Source organism: Pocillopora verrucosa, chromosome 10, assembly GCF_036669915.1.
Source record: "Pocillopora verrucosa isolate sample1 chromosome 10, ASM3666991v2, whole genome shotgun sequence".
Classification (NCBI taxonomy): domain Eukaryota; kingdom Metazoa; phylum Cnidaria; class Anthozoa; order Scleractinia; family Pocilloporidae; genus Pocillopora; species Pocillopora verrucosa.
In genome coordinates, this window is record NC_089321.1 from 9,308,156 (window position 1) to 9,328,904 (window position 20,749).

Sequence of the window (20,749 nt, forward strand, 5' to 3'; positions counted from 1 at the left end):
TGCTCTGTTGTTTATTGAAGATAATGGTGCCAGTTTTTTGACACCTGTTTGGCTCCTGGGAAAGCAGCGAGACAACCAATAGAGAATAAAGAATGGCGTTTCGTTTGACTGAGTCTCTGGTTTTGCAACTTGTAAATAATTCACTTTTGACAGGTTTCCAAGGGGTAGAATTTTTATCTACTTTGGTGTAATCGATATCAGAAATAACACAATATTTAACCGAAGTACCAACATTACAACCAACATTTAGACAGAGTTTTCGGATTTTCTATTACGATTTTTTATTTCAGTCATTTCAGTCTAAATGATACCACTATTTTCCGCGACTTTTACAAGTCCTCTAGCGCATGCGCTCAAGGCATAGCTGCGTTAAATTCCTCAGTAAATAACAAAAGAGGGAGGAACAAAGAGAACTATAGAGCGTGCTATAACACGTCCGAGTTTGTGTATAATTGATGACTTCCAGGGTATAAATCAGAAAGGAGCTTTATTCAAGCACATTTCAAGATCGCTTCGCTGGGATCCAGAGGTAGGGAATTGAGTTGGATAATCTTTTTTATTTCCTAACTGACCATGACTAAGAATCTTCGCATAGGTAATAGTCAGGTAAACTTAATGATTATAGGTGGGAACATAGGGTCTCTTGACGCCTATCATTTCAAAGTCAGGAAAATTATAAAAAAAATTTAAAGCAAAAACCGTACAAAGAGAACAACTTGTGATTCTTAATTTTCTTCGATGTAAAGTCACAAAATAGGGGAAGTTAATTTGGAAGCAAGTCTAAAAATCATTTAAAGGATTTGTTCAAAATTGTAGACAGCTTGAATTTGATATAAAATGGACAAGTTTTATGACATATGTCTATGTCTTTATTTTTCAGATGGCGTCTAAATTGATCCTAGGATGCTTAGCGCTCATGGTAGCATCAACTTATGCTAGATCAAGTAAGTTACATTTTCATGTTTAATTTTTTTCCTCGTCAAGCACCTTCGCTGTAGTAAAATTTAATCTAGATATAAGCAATGCAATGGCACACCATCAAAGATTATTTCAAATGGTTATAAGCTTTATGAGTTTGCTATGCCTGCGGAAAATTATTACACCAAACAGATTTCATCTGTGATTAAAATGGAGCAGATTTTGAAGATATTAAAAAAAGGCGATGAGAGATTCCTCTCAGAAGCCGCTTCTGTGAACCGACAAAAGGCCAGGTGATGAATAATTGATGATCGGTGAATTATAAAGTAAAACTGCTCTCGATCGATCAACCTTAAGATATTTGTTTAAAGTTGATTATTGGAGCGCAAAGTTGTGAATGTATCGTAACCAGATAATACGATTAAATCATCAAACAAAGTATTTCAATTATATTTGAAGCTGTGACATTTATCTCGTACTTACTCTCGAAATACTTTGACTTCAAGCAGTCGTTTACGAAAACACTAAAACGAAGATGCGTTGTGAACTTTTTAAGAAGTTGTAATTTTTCGTTTACTTATTGTGTGACCCTCAAAGTGATTCAATTTACGAAAAACTGAAATTTGATTGGTTGGTGAGTTTTTGTTAAAAGCGGGTTCCCGTCGAAACCTGCAAGTTAGTGAAGCGAGAAGTGAAAACATTTTTTGGACAATTTATAATTCATTCAACTTCCAAAATTAGGTTACCATTCCAAAATCAAACTTTTACAAACGATATCCGAGTCGTTTTGAGTTAATCGATAAATGATTACAATTTGAACAGTGTCTTCAGGTGTTCCTTATCATATAACTAGAAATAAATCAGACTGTTTGCATCTTTAACTAGACAAAAACTGACTTTGTAAGGTATAGGGTATTTTTCAATTCATATTTGACAATAAGCGTGGTAAGTAAAATATTGTGACCTTGAACTCGTAAAATGTCAAGTTTTGGCATTAACAATAATAAGTTATTCAGGAGACCATGATGAAAATCTTATTAAAATTTTTGACTCCAAATATTGGAATTGACAGTAGTGTCTGAGACCAGTTAGTAGCGCAATATCTTGTGAAGTCTCGAATGAACTTAAACGTCTTTTTTGTTTCTCGTTTTTCTCCCGCAGCATACAAAAGAAACGCTAACCCGTGTCCCCCAGGATGTCCCGGTAGCTGTGCGCCCGCTTGTGCGGTGTCCTGTTGTATGCCTCCGCCACCAGCACCACCACCGCCACCACCCCCACCCCCACCACCACCAGAGCCAGCTAAGCCAGGACCCCCAGGACCTTCAGGAAGAATGGGACCTCCCGGACCAGTTGGACCTATCGGACCCATGGGAGAGGCCGGACCTCCAGGACCACCCGGACCCCAGGGACCCCCAGGACCACCCGGAGAACCTGCTCCTCCACCACCACCACCCCCTCCGTGCCCTCCAGTGTGCGCCCATACCTGTGTCTCATCCTGCCCGACCTCGTGTTGCTCTGGCAGAAAGTAAGCGACCACGTGGTGATGCAACGTCATTGGCACGAGAATTAGTAATAACTTCTAAGTTTAGCGTTCGTACAGTACTTTTTCAGTGGATTTTTTTTGTTGTATTTGCTTTGTACAAATGAAATAGAAGGCAGAGAGAGGACGAATTGCTGAAAGTTCATTCGTAGGTGTGTGTAAGCACGAGGAACATTCAAATAAAAAAATATTTACTTTGTTTGATTAAAACTTTGTCTGCTTTTCACTTGTCTCCAAATCGTAACTTACGCACCATATTACAGACTCGTCCTAGCTATGAGTGCCGCAGTCTCTCTAATGAAATTTTATCGATAAGGAGTAGGCTTCTCTCTGTTTAACCCTTTAACTCTAAAGATCTGATTGTTAATTCTCATCTCTAGCTGCTACTTATTTCGTTATGGGTAGTTGCGAGAATTTGGTGTTAGATCAAGATAACAACTTCTTTACTGATAAGTTTTGAGTTTTCTCATTACCTGTTTGCTAGATAATGTGTGGATTTAACGGGGGGAATTTACATGTTGATCACTATTGAGAGTTACACGGCTAAAAGCATCCGAAAATAATAAAACGATGAACACAAATTAGGATGAAATTGCGAGCGTTGATATAGGGCGAAAGAGCAGATCGCGCACACTGTAATTTAATATTGGTGCCTTTAGCCTTCATATTTAATTCATTTCTAGTAGCGTTTCCAGTATTTTTGTAGAATGTATTCTTGTCAACTCAAACCGCGGTTATTCAGCGCATAATTTGACTTTAGTTTGTAAGAAATCGTCCGCGTAGGTATTTAATGATCGCGCGAAGCAGGGAAAAAAAGCTCAGAACAAGAAGAGAGGAAAAAAGTAGTGGAGGAGAAACTAAGTGCGCGAAATTGAATGAGATATGTTTGTCCGCGGAAACATTTTATTTTGTTTAGTTTGTATATTGGTTTTGAAAAATACTAATTTAAAGTGAGGATTTCTTGTATTTAGCATGTGAGTAACATTTTAATTGAACTTGATAATAACATAGCACTGATAATAATACGTTGTCAGTCTCTAAACATTTCAGTTTTTCATAAAAAGATCTATAATTAAGATCAAAAAGTAATAATACGGTTCAACTATTAAAACTCCATCAGGAAGCTCTTCCTTAAAAATTCAGGTTACATATACGTACTATTAACAATATCGAAATTTAAATTTCGGGCGAAGCCACAAATACAGCCGGTTAGAAGGAAAACACGTTGAGGCACGATATTTCCTTCGGGGGTAAATGTTCACAGTATACATTTGAATAAACTTTCTAGTAGTTTCGTGAAAAGAATTAAGGCTTTCCCAGAGATCCAACGAAAAAAGAGTTACACTAGGATTATACAGGTAGGAAAATGTATCTGATGTCAAATACAGGCATCAAGGGTGGAAATTTCTCAAAATTGTTGGAATAAATTGTTTATATTTCCGTTTATAACAATGCACATCGCTTTCTCTTCTTCCAGTATTTCCAGATGTTTAAGCGTGTGGTAGAGTTTCTCGGGTTATCCGCGGGTCTTACGTCTTCCCCTCTGTGTTTCGTAGACGATTCTGGTTTTGTTAAGTTCAGTATCTTTGGTTACTAGTTGTTCCAAAACGCCATCCTACGCGGTTCGTAGTAAGCTTCCATTTGAGATCTGCTATTAATACGTAAGTACAACTTACTGGCGGTTTCGAACCTGTCTCAGATGATCCTATGTACCCGGTGAGATGTTGTGTTCCCGTACTTGGCAAAGTTCGCATAAAGCGTCATGATTAAGCGACTTATATTCCGATCTTCTTCTGTGAAATTCAACGCAGTACCGTTCAGAAATGGCGCACCAAGCACGTACATAGGGCGAGTATTTCTTTGTTCCGTTTAATTAGGGCTTACCGTCACCTACCGATAGCGTATGATACCTAATCTTCAGTGATCTTCGGCGTGTTAGGTTTCGAACCGCGGGTGTCTGTGTTGTGATCTTGAGGAAATCAACTCTCTATAGTGGATACAAACTGTCTGAGACAAGGTTATAAATTTCTGGAGACTGTATTTTCGAGGTGAATGATGCACATATAAAAAGCACAAATTGTCATGGAATGTTGATTTTAAACCTTAAATTCTCAGATTCTGCTGCTTGGGTTCTAGTTGAAATAAAATACACGCTGCGTTCCGAAGCGCGTAGTACGCGAAAGTATGACCTTAGAAACTTGATGTCTCCTACGTTTCAACAGACAAACAAAACGCACATGAAATGTCAAGTTACCAAGTCATATTTTCGTGAGGTATGTGTTCCTCTTGTCACGTTTGTCACTGCAGTTTTGTTTTTATTTCTAGTAACATTTACAACATATTTCATAGCCACGTGACCATCTGTTACATAACACCTCATCCCCACCTTTCCCCCCAAGTGATAAGCCAACACCCGGAAAACTTTTATTTAGACATAGCTTGGTTTGATTTCTGTGCTGGGTTATCATAAAAGCTCTCAGATTTACCAATAGCACTCTTATAAACATAAATTTTAAAACTTAATTTTCATTTATGCTATTTTTCAATGTTCTATCCAATTGAGGGTTTAACTTGTTCCCCTTCTTCGACCAATCTCTTGTCCTCTCCACCCCTACCCTCAGGAGCTGGCCTTTCGGAATTTCAATAGATGTGAGCTTTGTCTGTGATGGTGTGTCTGTTTAACAGAAATAGAACGAGTGCTAGTCTGTCTCGCTAAGTCTAGATTCTGGCCAATCTCGTCCGTTTGTCATTGCTATTGTCCATATTTACTTTTGCCCCTGTGGACTGGTACTGAAGACTGGTCTTCACTGAGTTGGAATATAATGAAAATATTTAAAGCTATATTCAGAACAAGCCCTTTAACCTTAGTCAACCATGCAAACGTAAAGGCTCACACGAAATAGACATAAGCCATGTTCGTAAAATTTCAAACACCTGTTGAAAACTCAATAACTCAGCAATGGGCTTGTGTTGAATTTTTTAAAATTAAATTTACATCTATTGATTGCTCTATGTAACATGATATACTGAACCAAAGTTATTTACTGACACTAGGTCTATCTCGACAGCTTAGTTAGTCCACATATCTCTTTTATTCGTAATATGCAGCTCAAAAAAGATAATGCTCTTTAGCTCTGACTCTAAATAAAGAATCTCTTCAACAAATACAAACGCACGAAGCAAGGTGTGGTGTGTCATAGCAAACGCATGGCAAGAAATCAGGGGAAATAATCATAATTTGACAAAAACTTTAGACGAAGGCAAATGAAAGGGGCTGCCTGAGGGATAAAATTTGTCTCCCCCAGCAACTTCCGCGAGGAAACACGTTGGAACACGTAGTGACTATAGAAAGGAGATAAGTCACAATTGGCTAAAAAAGGAAATAGTGCGCTTGAACTGTGCTTAATCCAAAATTTCAAGCATTTTGCTCTTGCACGCTAAATAAACGGATGTTTGGTAGCTCGTTCATTCATTGTCTCAGCTTGTGTAAGAGCTCAGGTGGTGAGGTGAATTAGCAAAACATCTGGTGCTATTCGCTTGAGGTAAGTCTCGATAACATCCATGGTACTGTGGTTGTGCTTAATCGTGCAAACAAGCATGTGAGACGTAATTTTTCTACCTTGCTGTGATTTTAGTGAACTATGCTTTGAATTAAAGATCCCTTCAGTCGTTACTGAGCTTAAAGAGAATAGAAACCCGCCCTTCACAAATCTATTTCCAGAGCCTTTAATCTAGACTCATTAATGCTTGCTTATATAAGGAGATTCTTCGAAAAATGATCATGGTAGAGATAAATTAGGAATAGAAAACTTTCGTGTCTTTTCAACCTCTTTTCACATGGCTTATTAAACGTCCTACAGAGTAGCTAAACGGTTTAAGTTTGTTTGTCTTCGTGATCTAAACTGTTTCCCAGGCTCGATTTAAGGCCAGTTTTTTACTTTGACGTTTAAATAGAACCAAATCAGCTGACTGGGAAAGTAATTCGACATAGCAGTGTCGATTTGTATCCTCACCCGGACTTTAATTTTAAAAGGTTCAAGTGTTTCTTACTATTCGGTCAAAAGCCCTTCTACAGTTTGCAGGAACCGCTCTCTTCGATCAAAAAAGTAAGATCTTAAAATATCCACGAGACAAATTTTCATTGGTTACTTTTTACCAATAAGAGCATGGATCTGAAATGACACCGTCATTTGGCACGAGATCTATCCATTGTCAAAGACATTGAGCCCGGCCAGTCAGACCTCGTAACAGAGCATACTTCAGTAAAAGAGCTCCACAAATGTAGAACCATTTGGAGAGGCATTTGGTTTGTTTACGACAACTGATATCGGTTTGAATTTAAAGTAAATGTTTCGCAACCTTCTTAGACTTTGACTTTGGTGCCTAAGATTTTGGTGCCAGTGTTGTAGAATCGATCTGCAGAGGGCGGTGACGTGGTAACAGGAATGAACAAGAACCCCTGTTTCGAAATGATCTACGGCCAGCATAGGTCAAGCACATACCTTCCTCAAACAAATTTCTACACGAATAAAGGAAACATCTCAATTTTGTGCAAATACATAACATAGATTTTGCCAAACCGATTCTACGCCAATTGTATACCTCCACCATCAGCACTACCACCGCCGCCACCCCCACCCCCACCACTTCCAGAGCCAGCCAAGCCAGGACCCCCAGGACCTTCAGGAAGAATGGGACCTCCCGGACCAGTTGGACCTATCGGACCCATGGGAGAGGCCGGACCTCCAGGACCACCCGGACCCCAGGGACCCCCAGGACCACCCGGTGAACCTGCTCCTCTACCACCACCACCACCTCCGTGCCCTCCAGTGTGCGCCCATACCTGTGTCTCATCCTGCCCGACCTCGTGTTGCTCTGGCAGAAAGTAAGCGACCACGTAGTGATGCAACGTCATTGGCACGAGAATTAGTAATAACTTCTAAGTTTAGCGTTCGTACAGTACTTTTTCAGTGGATTTTTTTTGTTGTATTTGCTTTGTACAAATGAAGTAGAAGGCAGAGAGAGGACGAATTGCTGAAAGTTCATTCGTAGGTGTGTGTAAGCGCGAGGAACATTCAAATAAAAAAATATTTACTTTGTTTGATTAAAACTTTGTCTGCTTTTCACTTGTCTCCAAATCGTAACTTACGCACTACATTACAGACTCGTCCTAGCTATGAGTGCCGCAGACTCTCTAAATGAAATTTTACCGATAAGGAGTAGGCTTCTCTCTGTTTAACCCTTTAACTCTAAAGATCTGATTGTTAATTCTCATCTCTAGCTGCTACTTATTTCGTTATGGGTAGTTGCGAGAATTTGGTGTTAGATCAAGATAACAACTTCTTTACCGATAAGTTTTGAGTTTTCTCATTACCTGTTTGGTAGATAATGTATGGATATAACGGGGAGAATTTACATGTTGATCACTATTGAGAGTTACACGGCCAAAAGCATCCGAAATTAATAAAACGATGAACACAAATTAGGATGAAATTGCAAGTGTTGATATAGGGCGAAAGAGCAGATCGCGCACACAATAACTTAATATTGGTGCCTTTAGCCTTCATATTTAATTCATTTCTAGTAGCGTTTCCAATATTTTTGTAGAATGTATTCTTGTCAACTCAATCCGCGTTTATTCAGCGCATAATTTGACTTTAATTTGTAAGAAATCGTCCGCGTAGGTATTTAATGATCGCGCGAAGCAGGAAAAAAAAGCTCAGAGCAAGAAGAGAGGAAAAAAGTAGTGGAGGAGAAACTAAGTGCGCGAAATTGAATGTGATATGTTTGTCCGCGGAAACATTTATTTTGTTTAGTTTGTATATTGGTTTTGAGAAATACTAATTTAAAGTGAGGATTTCTTGTGTTTAGCATTTGAGTAACATTTTAATTGAACTTGATAATAACAGCACTGATAATAATACGTTGTCAGTCTCTAAACATTTCAGTTTTTCATAAAAAGATCTATAATTAAGATCAAAAAGTAATAATACGGTTCAACTATTAAAACTCCATCAGAAAGCTCTTTCCTTAAAAATTCAGGTTACATATACGTACTATTAACAACATCGAAATTTAAATTTAGGCGAAGCCACAAATACAGCCGGTTAAAAGGAAAACACGTTAAGGCACGGTATTTCCTTCGGAGATAAATGCTCCTGGTATATATTTTGATAAACTATCAAGTATTTTCGTGAAAAGAATTTAAGGCTTTCCCAGAGATCACTAGGATTATACAGGCAGGAAAATGTATCCGATGTCAAATACAGGCATCAAGGGTGGAAATTTCTCAAAATTGGTGGGATAAATTGTTTATATTTCCGTATATAACAATGCGCATCGCTTACTCTCCTTCCAGTATTCCCAGCATTTTACAGTTCAGTGACTTCTGGTTTTAGCTCTGCTCAGTTCCAAATAAAAAAAACTCAATTAAAATTTGGCTCTTCAAGAGCCATTAGGAGTAGCTTTTGACGATGAAGTGTCCTGCAAACTCGTTGCCCTTGAGAAGATAAACCCCAACCGCTTTTCAGTAAATGAATAATTCTGTTTCACCTTGCGGTTGATTACTACAGAATTTCAAAATCAGATAAAGACATCTGGCAACACAAGAAGTACAGATGAAAGAAAACCGAGGAAGCCTGTGTTCAAGAATAGTTTGACACCGATGTTTGAGCATGTGGTATAGTTTCTCGGGTTATCCGTATCCCCGCTGTGTTTCGTAAGCGATTCTGGTTTTGTTAGGTTCAGTATCTTTGGGTAGTAGTTGTTCCAAAACGCCATTCTACGCGATTCGTAGTAAGCTCCCATTTGAGATCTGTTATTAATACGTAAGTACAACTTACTAGCGGTGTTGAACCTGTCCCAGATGACCCCATGTACCCGGTGAGGTGTTGGGTTCCCGTACTTGGCAAAGTTCGCATAAAGTGTCATGATTAAGCGACTTATATTCCGATCTTCATTTGTGAAATTCAACGCAGTACTGTTCAGAAATGGCGCACCAAACACGTAGGGCGTGTTTTCTCCATGTGCTACCCCCCTCCAGGCATCTGTATCGCTTTCTGCAGACCTGTGGTTGAACTCAAACATGTAAGTGGGAGCAAGCGCGCTATGGATTCCCAACACCCCCAGAGTGGGAGCTGCTACGTAGTAGTCTGACATAATGTTGACGATTTCTTGACGGAGGGAGGGTGAGTCAGGCGTTTTACTCCATGGAGTGTACTGGAATTCAATTGCGTCTTCAATGATCACAGCGGTTTTGTTGTTGTCCTGCAGTATATGATTTTCCACGAAGTTGTTGATAAATTCTCTCAGGACAGAAGTCGTAATATCTCTTGGAGGATGAAATTCCTGGGGGGTGTTGTACGCGCCTTCATGGCTGTTAAAGCCACTAATAAGGGGAACCTTGTTGAATTTGCCAGACCGGCGAAGATTTTTGGGTGTATCATAAATAAAATACCTGTCGATAATGGGCCCCGTGTTTCGCCAATCAAATTTGTCGATGATACTCTGAGCGCTTTTGCTTCGAAGACAGTCCATCATTCTTTTACTACTGGTCGTATCACAGCTAAGTTTCCCCGCAGTGATGTTCGTCTTGTCGATGGCTTTTTTCACCGAATTAAAAGCAAATGGTGAAAATTCCACGCCACTCTCGGTTATAGCTCGATGAAAAAGCCCCTCTGACAGTGGGGACAAGATGTGTAGGCCAACACTGGCCCCACCGGAGCTCACCCCTAATATGGTCACTCTGTTCGGGTCTCCGCCAAATACCTCGATGTTTTCTTTTATCCACTTTAGGGCCTCTACTTGATCTAACATGCCCCAGTTTCCGCGCGCAACGCCATCACCAGCAGTCATAAAGCCAAATGGACCGAGGCGGTACTGGATCGTGACTAGGACAACGCCCAAGCGGGGCAGTACCTCTCCGGGCGTGGTATGACGGGCAGTTGTCCCAAATGCATAACTCCCTCCGTGAATAAACATTATAACCGGATGAAAATGACTTGCATTTGATGGCTTATTTCCTGGAGTGAAAATATTCAAATACAGGCAGTCTTCATTTGAGTCATTTTCCCACGAAAATTCTGGCCAAACGTTGCGAATTGATTTTTCAAAGTAAGAAAGATTCTTTTGTGGGCAAACGTTCCTGAAAAAGGTTGCATTGTATGTTCGAGGCTTCCATGCAGCTGGGCGTTGGGGAGGTTCAAACCGAAGTTCATTCACTGGCGGCGAGGCGAAAGGAACTCCAAGAAATGAATAAACGGTTTGAAATCCGTCGTTTTCATCCAAAAACTGTGTCGTTTTGCCGATAATTTTGCCATACTGCGTTTCAACGATTATTGTAGCAGAAAGGTTTGTGATTCCAAATGAAAAGCACGCGACCACAATGAAGACCACAATCGACCAGTTCTTCTCTTGTGTAATCCAGATCATTTTGAATATATCCCTTCAGTTCTTAATTTGCAGGCATTGGGGAGGAAGATATCTAAATGACACAAGTCTTATGTGCTAAATCCACTTAAAAGTGGACGCAATCGTCAAAACAACTTTTATGGCTGCGATATCCGTCGCGAACAGATTTTTGGTTCTGTTTAGATGCTGCGTCTCTCAGTGGCTTTGCGTGTAACCACAAGCGAATATCATTTTTCCTTCTCTAGAGGCCGCTCATAATTTGCTGTCACGAGTCATTTCTTTGACAGCCACTTGTGAATCATCCCCTGAGGCAATGCATCTAAACTCTCTCTGATTCGGCGTGATTTAAAGCGATAACATCTTTATGGCTTTCCCCAAAATCGTTTGCTAATTGACTACCAGTTGCCCCAAAAGGCATATTTTATAATTAAAGAAAAAAATTTGAAAGGGCTCCTGTCTCTATTGCACGCAAAGACTATGGAAAATAATTCATCTCCTCTACATCGTTGCATTCATTTTAATTTGAAATATAACAAAAATCCTGACATTGCAGCTACTGATATTTAAGTCAGCTTGCTACAGTTTAATCGTCGAAAGGTGAAAAGTAGATGTAAATTATTACAAAAACATGCATCTTTTAAACGATGCGGGAAGAAAACTTTTATCATGGTAAACTCCACTTAAAGAAATCTGTAATTAAATTGGATGTTTGATAGTTGCCTCCAAAGAAACTGTGTCAAAATTTGACAAAAGCTATGCCATAACAATCGATCACAAACCGCCTTTGTTGTAGTTTAAATATATGAGTTTTTTTTTGAAGTAATCTCTGTCAGTTTAAAGCGTGTGAATTGAACTTGTTGGGCCATCTTCTGTCAAATTGAACTAAGAGTTGCGGTGTGAAACAAATTATAATCCAGCCACAAGCAATTTCAAAGTAACATCTTTTCAAATGTCATCCGATCTCCATCTCAGGTGAAAAGAATCTCAGAAATTGCCCTGTAACATGAAATGTAATGACAACAGTTTAAGATCATAGCCTTCGACCTTCATATTTCTAATTTCAAATGTGCTTATCTAAGATCCTTTAATTTCACGCAATAAAGTGATCAGTCAAAGGGGTGATGGAAAACAGATTAGTTCAGCGGCTCATATTAAAAAAAAAAAAAAAAATTGGTGAAATTGAGTTAGCAGACTCTGCCAAATGTTAGAAACCACCAGATTACTTTGCGCCGAGTGTTCGAGATATTCAGATATAAAAGAAATGAAACAAACTTGAACTTTATGGTAAAGTCAAACCCTTAACAGAGAACTGTAGTTTGAAAGTGCCAGAAAATAACCTTAATTAGTTACAATTTCTGTGGTTTAGAGACCCCTTGAAGAAACTCGTCATTTCCAGATTGAAATGAAAAACCATCAGACTGCCAGTAATGAGGATGCAAAGAAAATTAAAAACGGCAATTTCGCTTTAACTAGGTACTTATTCCTTTGTGAGCACAGCTACGCCACATCCCTCTGCAGAATGAACGAGCTTATCGATAGATTCGATTGACGGAAACATGACTAATCACCTCATAAATAACTTTCTTTCTTGAAAAACTGAAATGATCATGTTAATTAGCAGAGTGAAAGATCAGAGATCATGGCATATTTCATGTCACTAACCATGATACCACGCCCAAGACAAGATTGTATAATTAGAAGAGGGAGAGGAGTAGCTTGATATCTGCATGCCTCCAGCAATGAGCTTCTTCATTTAAGGGCTTTATTCTGCTATCATGATTCTTCTAAAAACTCATCTCACTAATATAGTTTGAACTTGTGGGACTAATATGACTGTTACGCAGTCAATACCGTTAGCCCCTAACGACAAACACATTAATAATTGCATGAACTGTACATGAAATCGACCAAAACACGAATCTCGTTATTAAAATCGTGAATAACGTGGACTGCTCTCGCTCATTGCAGATTTTTTTCCTCTCCAAATTTAAGAATGAAAATTTACCTACCGTTTTGCAAATTTTTCTCAAATTCCGAAAACATGCTTTCGTGATTCGGATTATCTGCGCACACATTGCGTGTAAATTCGTCTGACGTTTGACTGGGAGCCTGCTTTGTTTGATTTATCTACAGCAGTTCATAAAATCTTTCAAGTGTTCTCTTGTCATGTCTGTCATTATCATGCGATTGCCAACGTGTCTTGAGTGGTAAATTAATGGTTCGCTTTTGCAACAAAAGAGAGACTTTACTCGTATCTCATTTAGGGATTTTACGAGAGTTCAAACCGATGGAAGATAAAGGGAAGATCAACTTCGAGAGATGTAGCACGAATATGACTGGCCAAGGAATTTTCTTTGTATTCTTGGAATGGTCGTCATTTTTTAGATACCTTTTCGCACAATCCGATTAGTTTCCGCATAATCCGATTGCCAAGGCGCAGCGGAGATTCAACTGGACAAATCAACCAACGTTTGACTTGTCCACGTAATTTAATTTTCACTCGCAATTGCAACTTTTCATTAATCACATTGATGCTCTGTTAGTCAGCCTCTCTCTCAAGGGGTTGTTCCCCGGTCAACGGACATGCTCAGCGATGTTTCTTGTGCTGACGAATGCAGGCAAACTGACGTAGGAAACGTATCCCTGCCGAGGTCGAACCGTTACGATGTGTTATGGACAGATGACTTTCGGCCTCTCGCCAAGCAATCGGTCAACTCTCGTGGAAATTACAAAGGAGTTGTTCAAGTCATGGTGCCCCTTTCGGGGAGTGCTAGGAATAGTTTGTGAGTACTTACCTCTTTAGAACGGCTTAGAGCCATAAATTTTCTTTTACACTTCGAACAGTTCTTATTTCTCAGCGTAAACCGTCGCGTGAGTCGAAAGAAATCAGCGAAAAAAATATTTCGGCGTCATGTGAACTCTGGGAAGCGAGGCGCGTCTCGTCCCAAAGTTTTGCGCGACGCCCAAATTTATTAAGTACTGCTCAAAGAGTATCATTTTCTTGTGACTAATTTTCTCTTTATGACATTTATGCAAGCTGTTTGATTTATTAGCTCGTATTGAACGAAGGGAAGTAGATCAGACCTACTCAGGCTTCAACGACAAAAAGTGATACAACAGACAAATCCTTGTTCAGGTACAACACGGGTTTTTTTTTTTAAAAATTGAATTTTGCTATTAAATCAGCTGTTTCTCATCAGTTATACACAAAAACGTCAACTGTTACAGCGGCTTGTATCGAGAATGTGCTTAAAGTACATTTCACTCCATTTAGGGGCGTTTTATGCATTTTACTGGCAATCATTCAGCATTTTAAACAACCACTTGGACGCTTGTCGCGCTTTGAATATTATTAACCGTCACACGGATGATTCTTCCTCCGGCTGTCCTATAAATGAGGCTCACAGTCTGCTTCGATCCATGGTAAGACTATTCTGAGTCTAGGGCCTTATTAACATAGCACAAAGGTGACTTATATATCGGCGCGACTTCACCTCAGTTGCTGCACCGGAGTGAGAACGTCATTCCTGAGGGAAATCTCTCAATCTTTCAGATCTTTCCGAAGTATGAATCTGATCTTTTCCAAAGAAAGTCATCGGGATCGTTAAGTTTTGGTCGACTTGTAAACGGTAAGAAAACCATCCTCATTCAATGTAAATGGAAAGAAAAACGTCCTTTAATGTTTATGAACAGAAAGGGTTCATGGCACTCACCATCATGATCTTTCCCGAGAAAATTCATGACGACTGAAGGGCGGATCCAGGAGTTTTTAATGGGGGAGGGGTGAGGTCTAAACTTTGACTCAGAAAACATAAAATTCTCTCTTTACCCTCAAACCTAAATATGCCGAAAATGTTTCAAAAAAAGGAATTTTGAATACTTTAAGTTGAATAGACGGAAAAATAATATGCGCTCATATTGTTGGAGTAATTTTGGTTTCAGAAAAGTGATACAAATATCCGCAGGTCTGATATGGGCTCAGCTGATTGAAAATTTGAAAATATCTCCACGAAAATCCTGCATATCAAATTTCACACCTACACCTCAAACAATTGGCACGAGTTTAGCCCCTTTGTCTTTTTTCGGTTTTCACAATGAGTCGGCTTACATCCCAAGATCTCCCAAGCACCGCTATCCCTGGGAACGGAGACGTCATTTCTCGCCCCCAGGGTTCCTCCTTTCTGGATGGCTGTGCTTACGTCATTTGCCCTTTGAAGTCTGGCGGGGGTATTCGGCAAAATGTTTTGGTATTGAAGGCTTCAGGTTTATTAAGTTAAAAATGTCAAATGTTTTTGCCTTCACGAAATTAAGTCACCCATAATTTAATTAGTCTAACTGAAGCGCATCGTTTAGGCCGGTAAACTAAGAAATGTATGAAAATTCAAAACACACTCATTTGCTTCAGTTTCACGAGAAAAACATCTGTTGGGAGTACACAGATTTTTCACTATTCTCTGAATTCTGACGGCATAGAGGATTCCAAATAACTAAAGGGACTTCGAACCCTTCAAAAGTTTTTAAGAGTTTGTTCACATTAATAACATTACCTTTTGATTCATTAAAATTGTCCTTGAAAACACGAGCATCGAAACAGAAATTCATTTCATGAATAGTTTTTCTCGTCAGCTGAGGGGGCGTGAATGACTTCCGATAATCTCTTTGCAAGTGCAGGTCGTAAGTCCCACGAAAACAAAACTAGCCACCCTACTGTGGGTTTGCTGTGGTACTATTAATTACCTTCCTGTGCGTAACAACCACTGCGGGACTATTAACCACATGCATGTATTTCTACCTTTGAATTAATTTAAAAGCAGATTAATCGAGGTTGTTGGTACAGCAAACACACAGACTAAATCAAGAAACCAAAATCATAATTTCTTTCTTTTTTTTCGGTAGTTAAATATAGTAAGGCATAGAAAAGACTGAACTAATCGAAACTCGATATAACAATTTTGGCGGGAAAAAACGCGCGGAATGTACCTTTTCGCGCCACATCCCGTGGCGTGCCGCGTCAGAACGCCTCCGTCGGAAATGTCGCCGACTCTTACAAATTACCCTTCTCTCAGTTTTCTGTGCTTTGCCTAAATGAACTTTGCATACATGTGTTAGTGGTTATATCATGCAATAAAAGGGTTAGATAGTTAACATCTATTCTTGTAGTCTAAGTGTTTCACTGTGTCTTGAATAATATCACAGTTCCATTGTTTGTAAAAGTAAGGTTACGTCAGTAACGTTATACAAGGTGCAAGTGAACTTTTGAAGCTCAGAAAGTTCGCAAATTCTTTTGATTCCACTTTTTACAAATGCCTTATTGCTCCTAACGTTATTATGGTGGGTTCTATCCAAACAACTGTTTTATAAATCAAATAATGATTGAGATTCCCTAATTATTTTGTCGCACAATCTGGAATAACTTTTGTTTAAGCGTTGTAACTGATAGTTTTAGTGAAAAAGTGTTCTGACGTTTGATTTCTCTATTACTTTAAAATCAAATTATTTCTCCTCCATTAAGTTGGAAAGACTGAATATTTACCCCTTTCCAATGTTTAAAAAAATTGGGAAACGAAGTTGACAAACACAACTTCGTTTAATAAAGGCACAGACACAAGCTTCTTTTGATGCCGAATTGAGGTTGCTGTGGCACTGAAAAAAACATTAGCTGCCAAATCTCCAGCCAAGAGCTGAATTGTAATTAAAAACACTTTGCACAATGAATTAATTGCAGTTAACACAAACATTTTTTACAATTCCGGAACTCACACCGTGCATTTGAATTCATTACTTCAATTCAAGTCAACACATTTTAACAGCATGCAACTTGTAACATTGCTGTCTTCTGGCCAGCAGTAAGTTCTGCTTAACAAAACAATCAGATTTTTCCCTTACTGTTGATATTAATTCATTCATTTACCTATTTATAATGTGTTACTACCAATGATAGTTCAGGATGATTAAGGTAGTAAGTTTAACATTAAAAAAAAGAGATATAAAATGGGACAGATGGAAGGTTTGAAAACGTGTTGACTTTTCCATGTCATTCGTGTAAGTAATTTATTCAAATATTTCACCTCAAAAACACAATTGATATCGCGATATTGAGCACTCAGGGCGAAAAATAAAAAAAACTAAATGATTCCTTTTTATTACCAGGAGGCATTGAAATAATTATGATTTGAGGAAAGGTGTTCAATTCAATTATCGACGCGATTGCTTAACATTTGTTTGGTACCCCCTGTCGGTCAGATCAATAGGATAGATATACGACAATTTCCGTTAAATTGGCGAAGTTGCAAAACAAACTAACCGATTGAAATTACCTCGTCAGGGCATTTAAAGATTGTTTCGTCAGCAAGTCGACAGGTGAGCGACGCTCAAAGATCACAAGCTTTTTACCAGACAGCCATTTGATCGCCGCCCCAGTCACGGAAAAGATGGCGTTGAAAATCCATGCTCCGCGCAGAATACTGTTTACGGTGTTCTTGGCGATGCTGTTTCCCGCGAATCAAGCCGTAGACCCAGGTGTTGTCATCAAAACTAAGCTAGGCGCCCTTCAGGGGCTAACTCAGGTAATTCCAAACGCCCACGGGTCTGTAACAGCCATCCATAAATTTCTGGGAATTCCCTACGCTGCACCGCCAATTGATGAGCTACGGTTTGCGCCACCTCAACCGCACCTGGGATGGGAAGGCGTCCGCCAAGCGACACAATTTAGAAGCATCTGTATGCAGATGATACACCATTACAATGTTTCTATCCGGCAGGCTTGGGAAGGATTCGCGGAGGCTGAAGAAAACATTGGGGAGGACTGCCTGTATCTTAATATCTATACACCCCACAATGCAACGATATCTCGTCAGCGTTATCCAGTGCTCGCCTACATTCATGGCGGAGGGTTTTTCGCTGGGACACCCGTACGCGTCGTGTCACCTGGGGAATATTTACCTACTCGTGGAATCATTCTTGTCAGTATTCAATATCGCTTGGGCCCCTTTGGTTTCTTCTCAACTGGCGATTCCACTGCACCAGGAAATTATGGAATGTTGGATCAAGTTGAAGCACTGAGATGGATCCAGGGGAACATTGAAGCCTTTGGTGGCGATCCTTCTAAGGTGACGCTTCTTGGCGAGAGCGCAGGAGGTGCTAGCGTTAATCTTCATCTTCTTTCGACCCTGTCAAAGGGTCTTTTTCATCGAGTTATAAGCGAGAGTGGAAGCGATCTATCCCCATTTGCCTTCCACGCAGAATCAGGTGTGACCGAGGCTTCGATGAGGCTTGCTAAGGAGTTAAGCTGTGTTAAGGAAAAGAACCACATGTTAGCGTGTCTCCGCTCAAAATCAGCGCAAGATATCTTGAAAAAGGCACACGATTTTTTGTTTTACTTCCCTGTAGTTGACAAACATTTCCTGGAAGATTCTCCAATAAACCTCAGAAGGGCTGGAAAATTTCAAAAATTACCAACCATTGCTGGGTTCGTGAGCGATGAAGGTTCTTTCTTGCTGAACAAATCCTTATCAAAATACAATAACAAGATTTTTAAAGAGAGCATTGAAAAACATATAATTATTGGGATGGGGCCTTCCAAAGACCATAAGCCACTTATAGTTGACGCTATCGAATTTCAGTACACCCACTGGCCAGGACAAAACAATTCAGTGAAGATTCGCCAAAGTATTATCGATGCCCTGACAGACTACTACATTGTGGCACCGACATATGCAAGCCTTCTCTACCAAAGCCAGGAATCTCCAACATGGCTCTATGAGTTCCAGCATCGTTCTGATCACAGCCCCAAACAAGGCTGGGAAGGGGTAGCTCATGGTGACATCACAGCATATGTATTTGGAGTTCCGCTTCTGAATGGATCTTCGCCACACCCTTACACTGAGGTCGACAGAAACATCAGTGACTTCATGGTAACAGTCTACACAAATTTTGTCAAGTTTGACAATACAACACCGCATCCTGTTCATGGAATCAAATGGAGTCAATTCCTTCCAAATGACCAAATGTATCTCCGCGTGGAAGCCAACCCTGAGATGTCAAAAGATTTAAAGCCTTTAAAAGTTGCATTTTGGAATGATTACCTGCCTGAACTCTCAAACTCTTTGTTAGAGAAACTCAGTAAATGCTCAGGCCCGGACGTTAAGGCAACGCAAAGTCACAGCAGCTATTTACACAAAGTTTCCCATTGGCTCTTATGTCTCATGCTGTTTTGGGTAAATATTTGTTTCTTACTTTCAGTCAACTTCTTCTAAAATCGGCATTTAGCTAAACGCTAACAAAATGGATTGCCTCCAGCATCCAAAAACTGATAAGTAGAGAAAATGGAGGCAAAAATGTGATTTTTGTTGCTTCAGGTGAGATCGTCGGCAAACGTGATTCGAGTCACAACCTAAACCAATTTTTGAATTTTTTTTAATCGCGAAAATAGATAATCTGCATGTAAACAAAAACTTGGACAATTTCGCAGGTTCGGATCAAATTTGTTGTCTGATATAGGATAATATAGGATAAATTGTAAAGTAAGAATTTCATTGCAGTGCAATTTTTTTTGGCATCGCAAACGGTTAGGCATAAAGACCAGGACAAGAACATTTCTTAGCAGCATTTAAAGGAAGTTCGCCCGGCCAGGGGCATGCAGGAAAATTGAGAGTTCCCATTACCGAAATCACAATTGAAAACAAATATCTCGGTTATCTAGCGGAAATTCATTAAGCATCTGTCGGGGGAAAGCAAAACACTCTAATAAGGCAAACAGCTTGAATCTGATTAGCGTCAAAACGATGAAAATTGCCGCGTCACTAAACGAGACTTGCTATGTAAAAAGGTTAAATTAGTATATTATCCTGTACATTTAATCAAAATTAACAAGTTGGAAGTCATACGAATCGATGAGGTACACAAAAGATTGTTTTTTATAAGTACATTTTTCAAAACTTCAACGTAAAATGCAGACAGATCCTAAGAGAAAAACTATATATAAACGATGAAAGAAAATTATGTACATGCTGTAATATCCAATTCACTGCCATCCAGTTTAACTTCGTGATAAAACAAGTATGATATCATATCTCACTTTTTGTATTACATCTGTTTTTTGAGTTTGTAAACGAGGATTTGCAAACAAAATTGAAGAGGTTTTGGTGCAATAGATAAATTACTTAACAGTATGTTTTTCTAGCAATGGAGGAAAGAAAGCAAAACTGACATATACGGCCAGTTGCTTTTAGTGAGAGAATCAATTTATCACAAGACCGATTGTTATATGCATTAGAGAAGAATGTTTTCCAACGTAGTGATCTAAGACTGAACGTGTTCTTCGTGCTAAGTCGAGTAGTTCAGAACGACCTTTTGTAGAAGAAAAAAGGCTTGTAAAACATAAAAATAGAAGGAAAAAACGCATTCTTTTGCTTCCAGAACATTCCGCAGAGCCTTTAACTGAGCGTAAGTTGCTAAATGCAAAACATATTGGGACACTTCATTGAAACGAAATATTGCTTGTAAGGTCTTCTTTTACATTCTGTAATTTCTCTTGCGTACATTCATTTCCGCCGTCTTTGTACAACAAACAAGCAAAAGTCAATTGTAAATATTTGCAAAAAATGTTCGCTGGCTTCACTTGAAAATATACTATACGAAACATTCTAGGAAGATATTTTGCCTTAGTCATTGTATTACTGATAAACGTAATATTTCATTTTCAATGCCAAACTATTTGGCTTTACACAGCCTGGAACAGACTCATTCTTGCAAGAGGTGAACAAGGCCTGAAAGCTTTGTGTTTTGTTTTCATTTCGTTGATATATGTTACTAGATCGTCTGAAAACAAACTCTTCTTTTCTAGGGAGAAATAAAGCAGGCCGAAAGTTCGTATGTTAATAA

The 20,749-nt window shown here is 39.2% G+C and overlaps 3 protein-coding genes across 6 annotated transcripts; 2 read left to right on the forward strand and 1 right to left on the reverse strand.

Moving 5' to 3' along the window:
- Window positions 1–459: 459 nt before the first annotated feature.
- LOC131799199 (cuticle collagen 1) lies at window positions 460–2,684 on the forward strand. Its single transcript, XM_059116900.2, has 3 exons — window positions 460–529; window positions 881–944; window positions 2,080–2,684. Exons 2-3 carry the CDS (start codon window positions 881–883, stop codon window positions 2,445–2,447), a joined length of 432 nt encoding a protein of 143 aa, XP_058972883.1. The 5' UTR covers window positions 460–529; the 3' UTR covers window positions 2,448–2,684.
- Window positions 2,685–5,944: 3,260 nt separating this feature from the next.
- LOC131799156 (acetylcholinesterase-like) lies at window positions 5,945–20,687 on the forward strand. 4 transcript variants are annotated; one of them, XM_066173340.1, is made up of 3 exons: window positions 13,565–13,650; window positions 14,421–14,496; window positions 17,193–20,687. In XM_066173340.1, exon 3 carries the CDS (start codon window positions 17,299–17,301, stop codon window positions 19,120–19,122), a length of 1,824 nt encoding a protein of 607 aa, XP_066029437.1. In that variant the 5' UTR covers window positions 13,565–13,650; window positions 14,421–14,496; window positions 17,193–17,298; the 3' UTR covers window positions 19,123–20,687. The 4 variants fall into 4 exon arrangements, with proteins under 4 accessions (XP_066029438.1, XP_058972820.2, XP_066029437.1 ...); XM_059116838.2 differs by lacking the exon at window positions 13,565–13,650 and adding an exon at window positions 14,241–14,290; XM_066173341.1 differs by lacking the exons at window positions 13,565–13,650; window positions 14,421–14,496 and adding an exon at window positions 5,945–6,000.
- LOC131799169 (neuroligin-4, Y-linked-like) lies at window positions 8,408–11,040 on the reverse strand. Its single transcript, XM_059116862.2, has one exon. It carries the CDS (start codon window positions 10,886–10,888, stop codon window positions 9,041–9,043), a length of 1,848 nt encoding a protein of 615 aa, XP_058972845.2. The 5' UTR covers window positions 10,889–11,040; the 3' UTR covers window positions 8,408–9,040.
- Window positions 20,688–20,749: the final 62 nt, after the last annotated feature.

Excerpts from the sequence above, each read along its gene's own strand:
- LOC131799169 (XM_059116862.2), bottom strand. The coding sequence starts at position 10,888 with ATGATCTGGATTACACAAGAGAAGAACTGGTCGATTGTGGTCTTCATT.
- LOC131799156 (XM_059116837.2), top strand. The coding sequence starts at position 13,451 with ATGCTCAGCGATGTTTCTTGTGCTGACGAATGCAGGCAAACTGACGTA. Across the intron at positions 13,651-17,192 it reads GGGAGTGCTAGGAATAGTTT|GGCATTTAAAGATTGTTTCG; the intron begins GTGAGTACTTAC and ends TTACCTCGTCAG.
- LOC131799199 (XM_059116900.2), top strand. The coding sequence starts at position 881 with ATGGCGTCTAAATTGATCCTAGGATGCTTAGCGCTCATGGTAGCATCA. Across the intron at positions 945-2,079 it reads ATCAACTTATGCTAGATCAA|CATACAAAAGAAACGCTAAC; the intron begins GTAAGTTACATT and ends TTTCTCCCGCAG.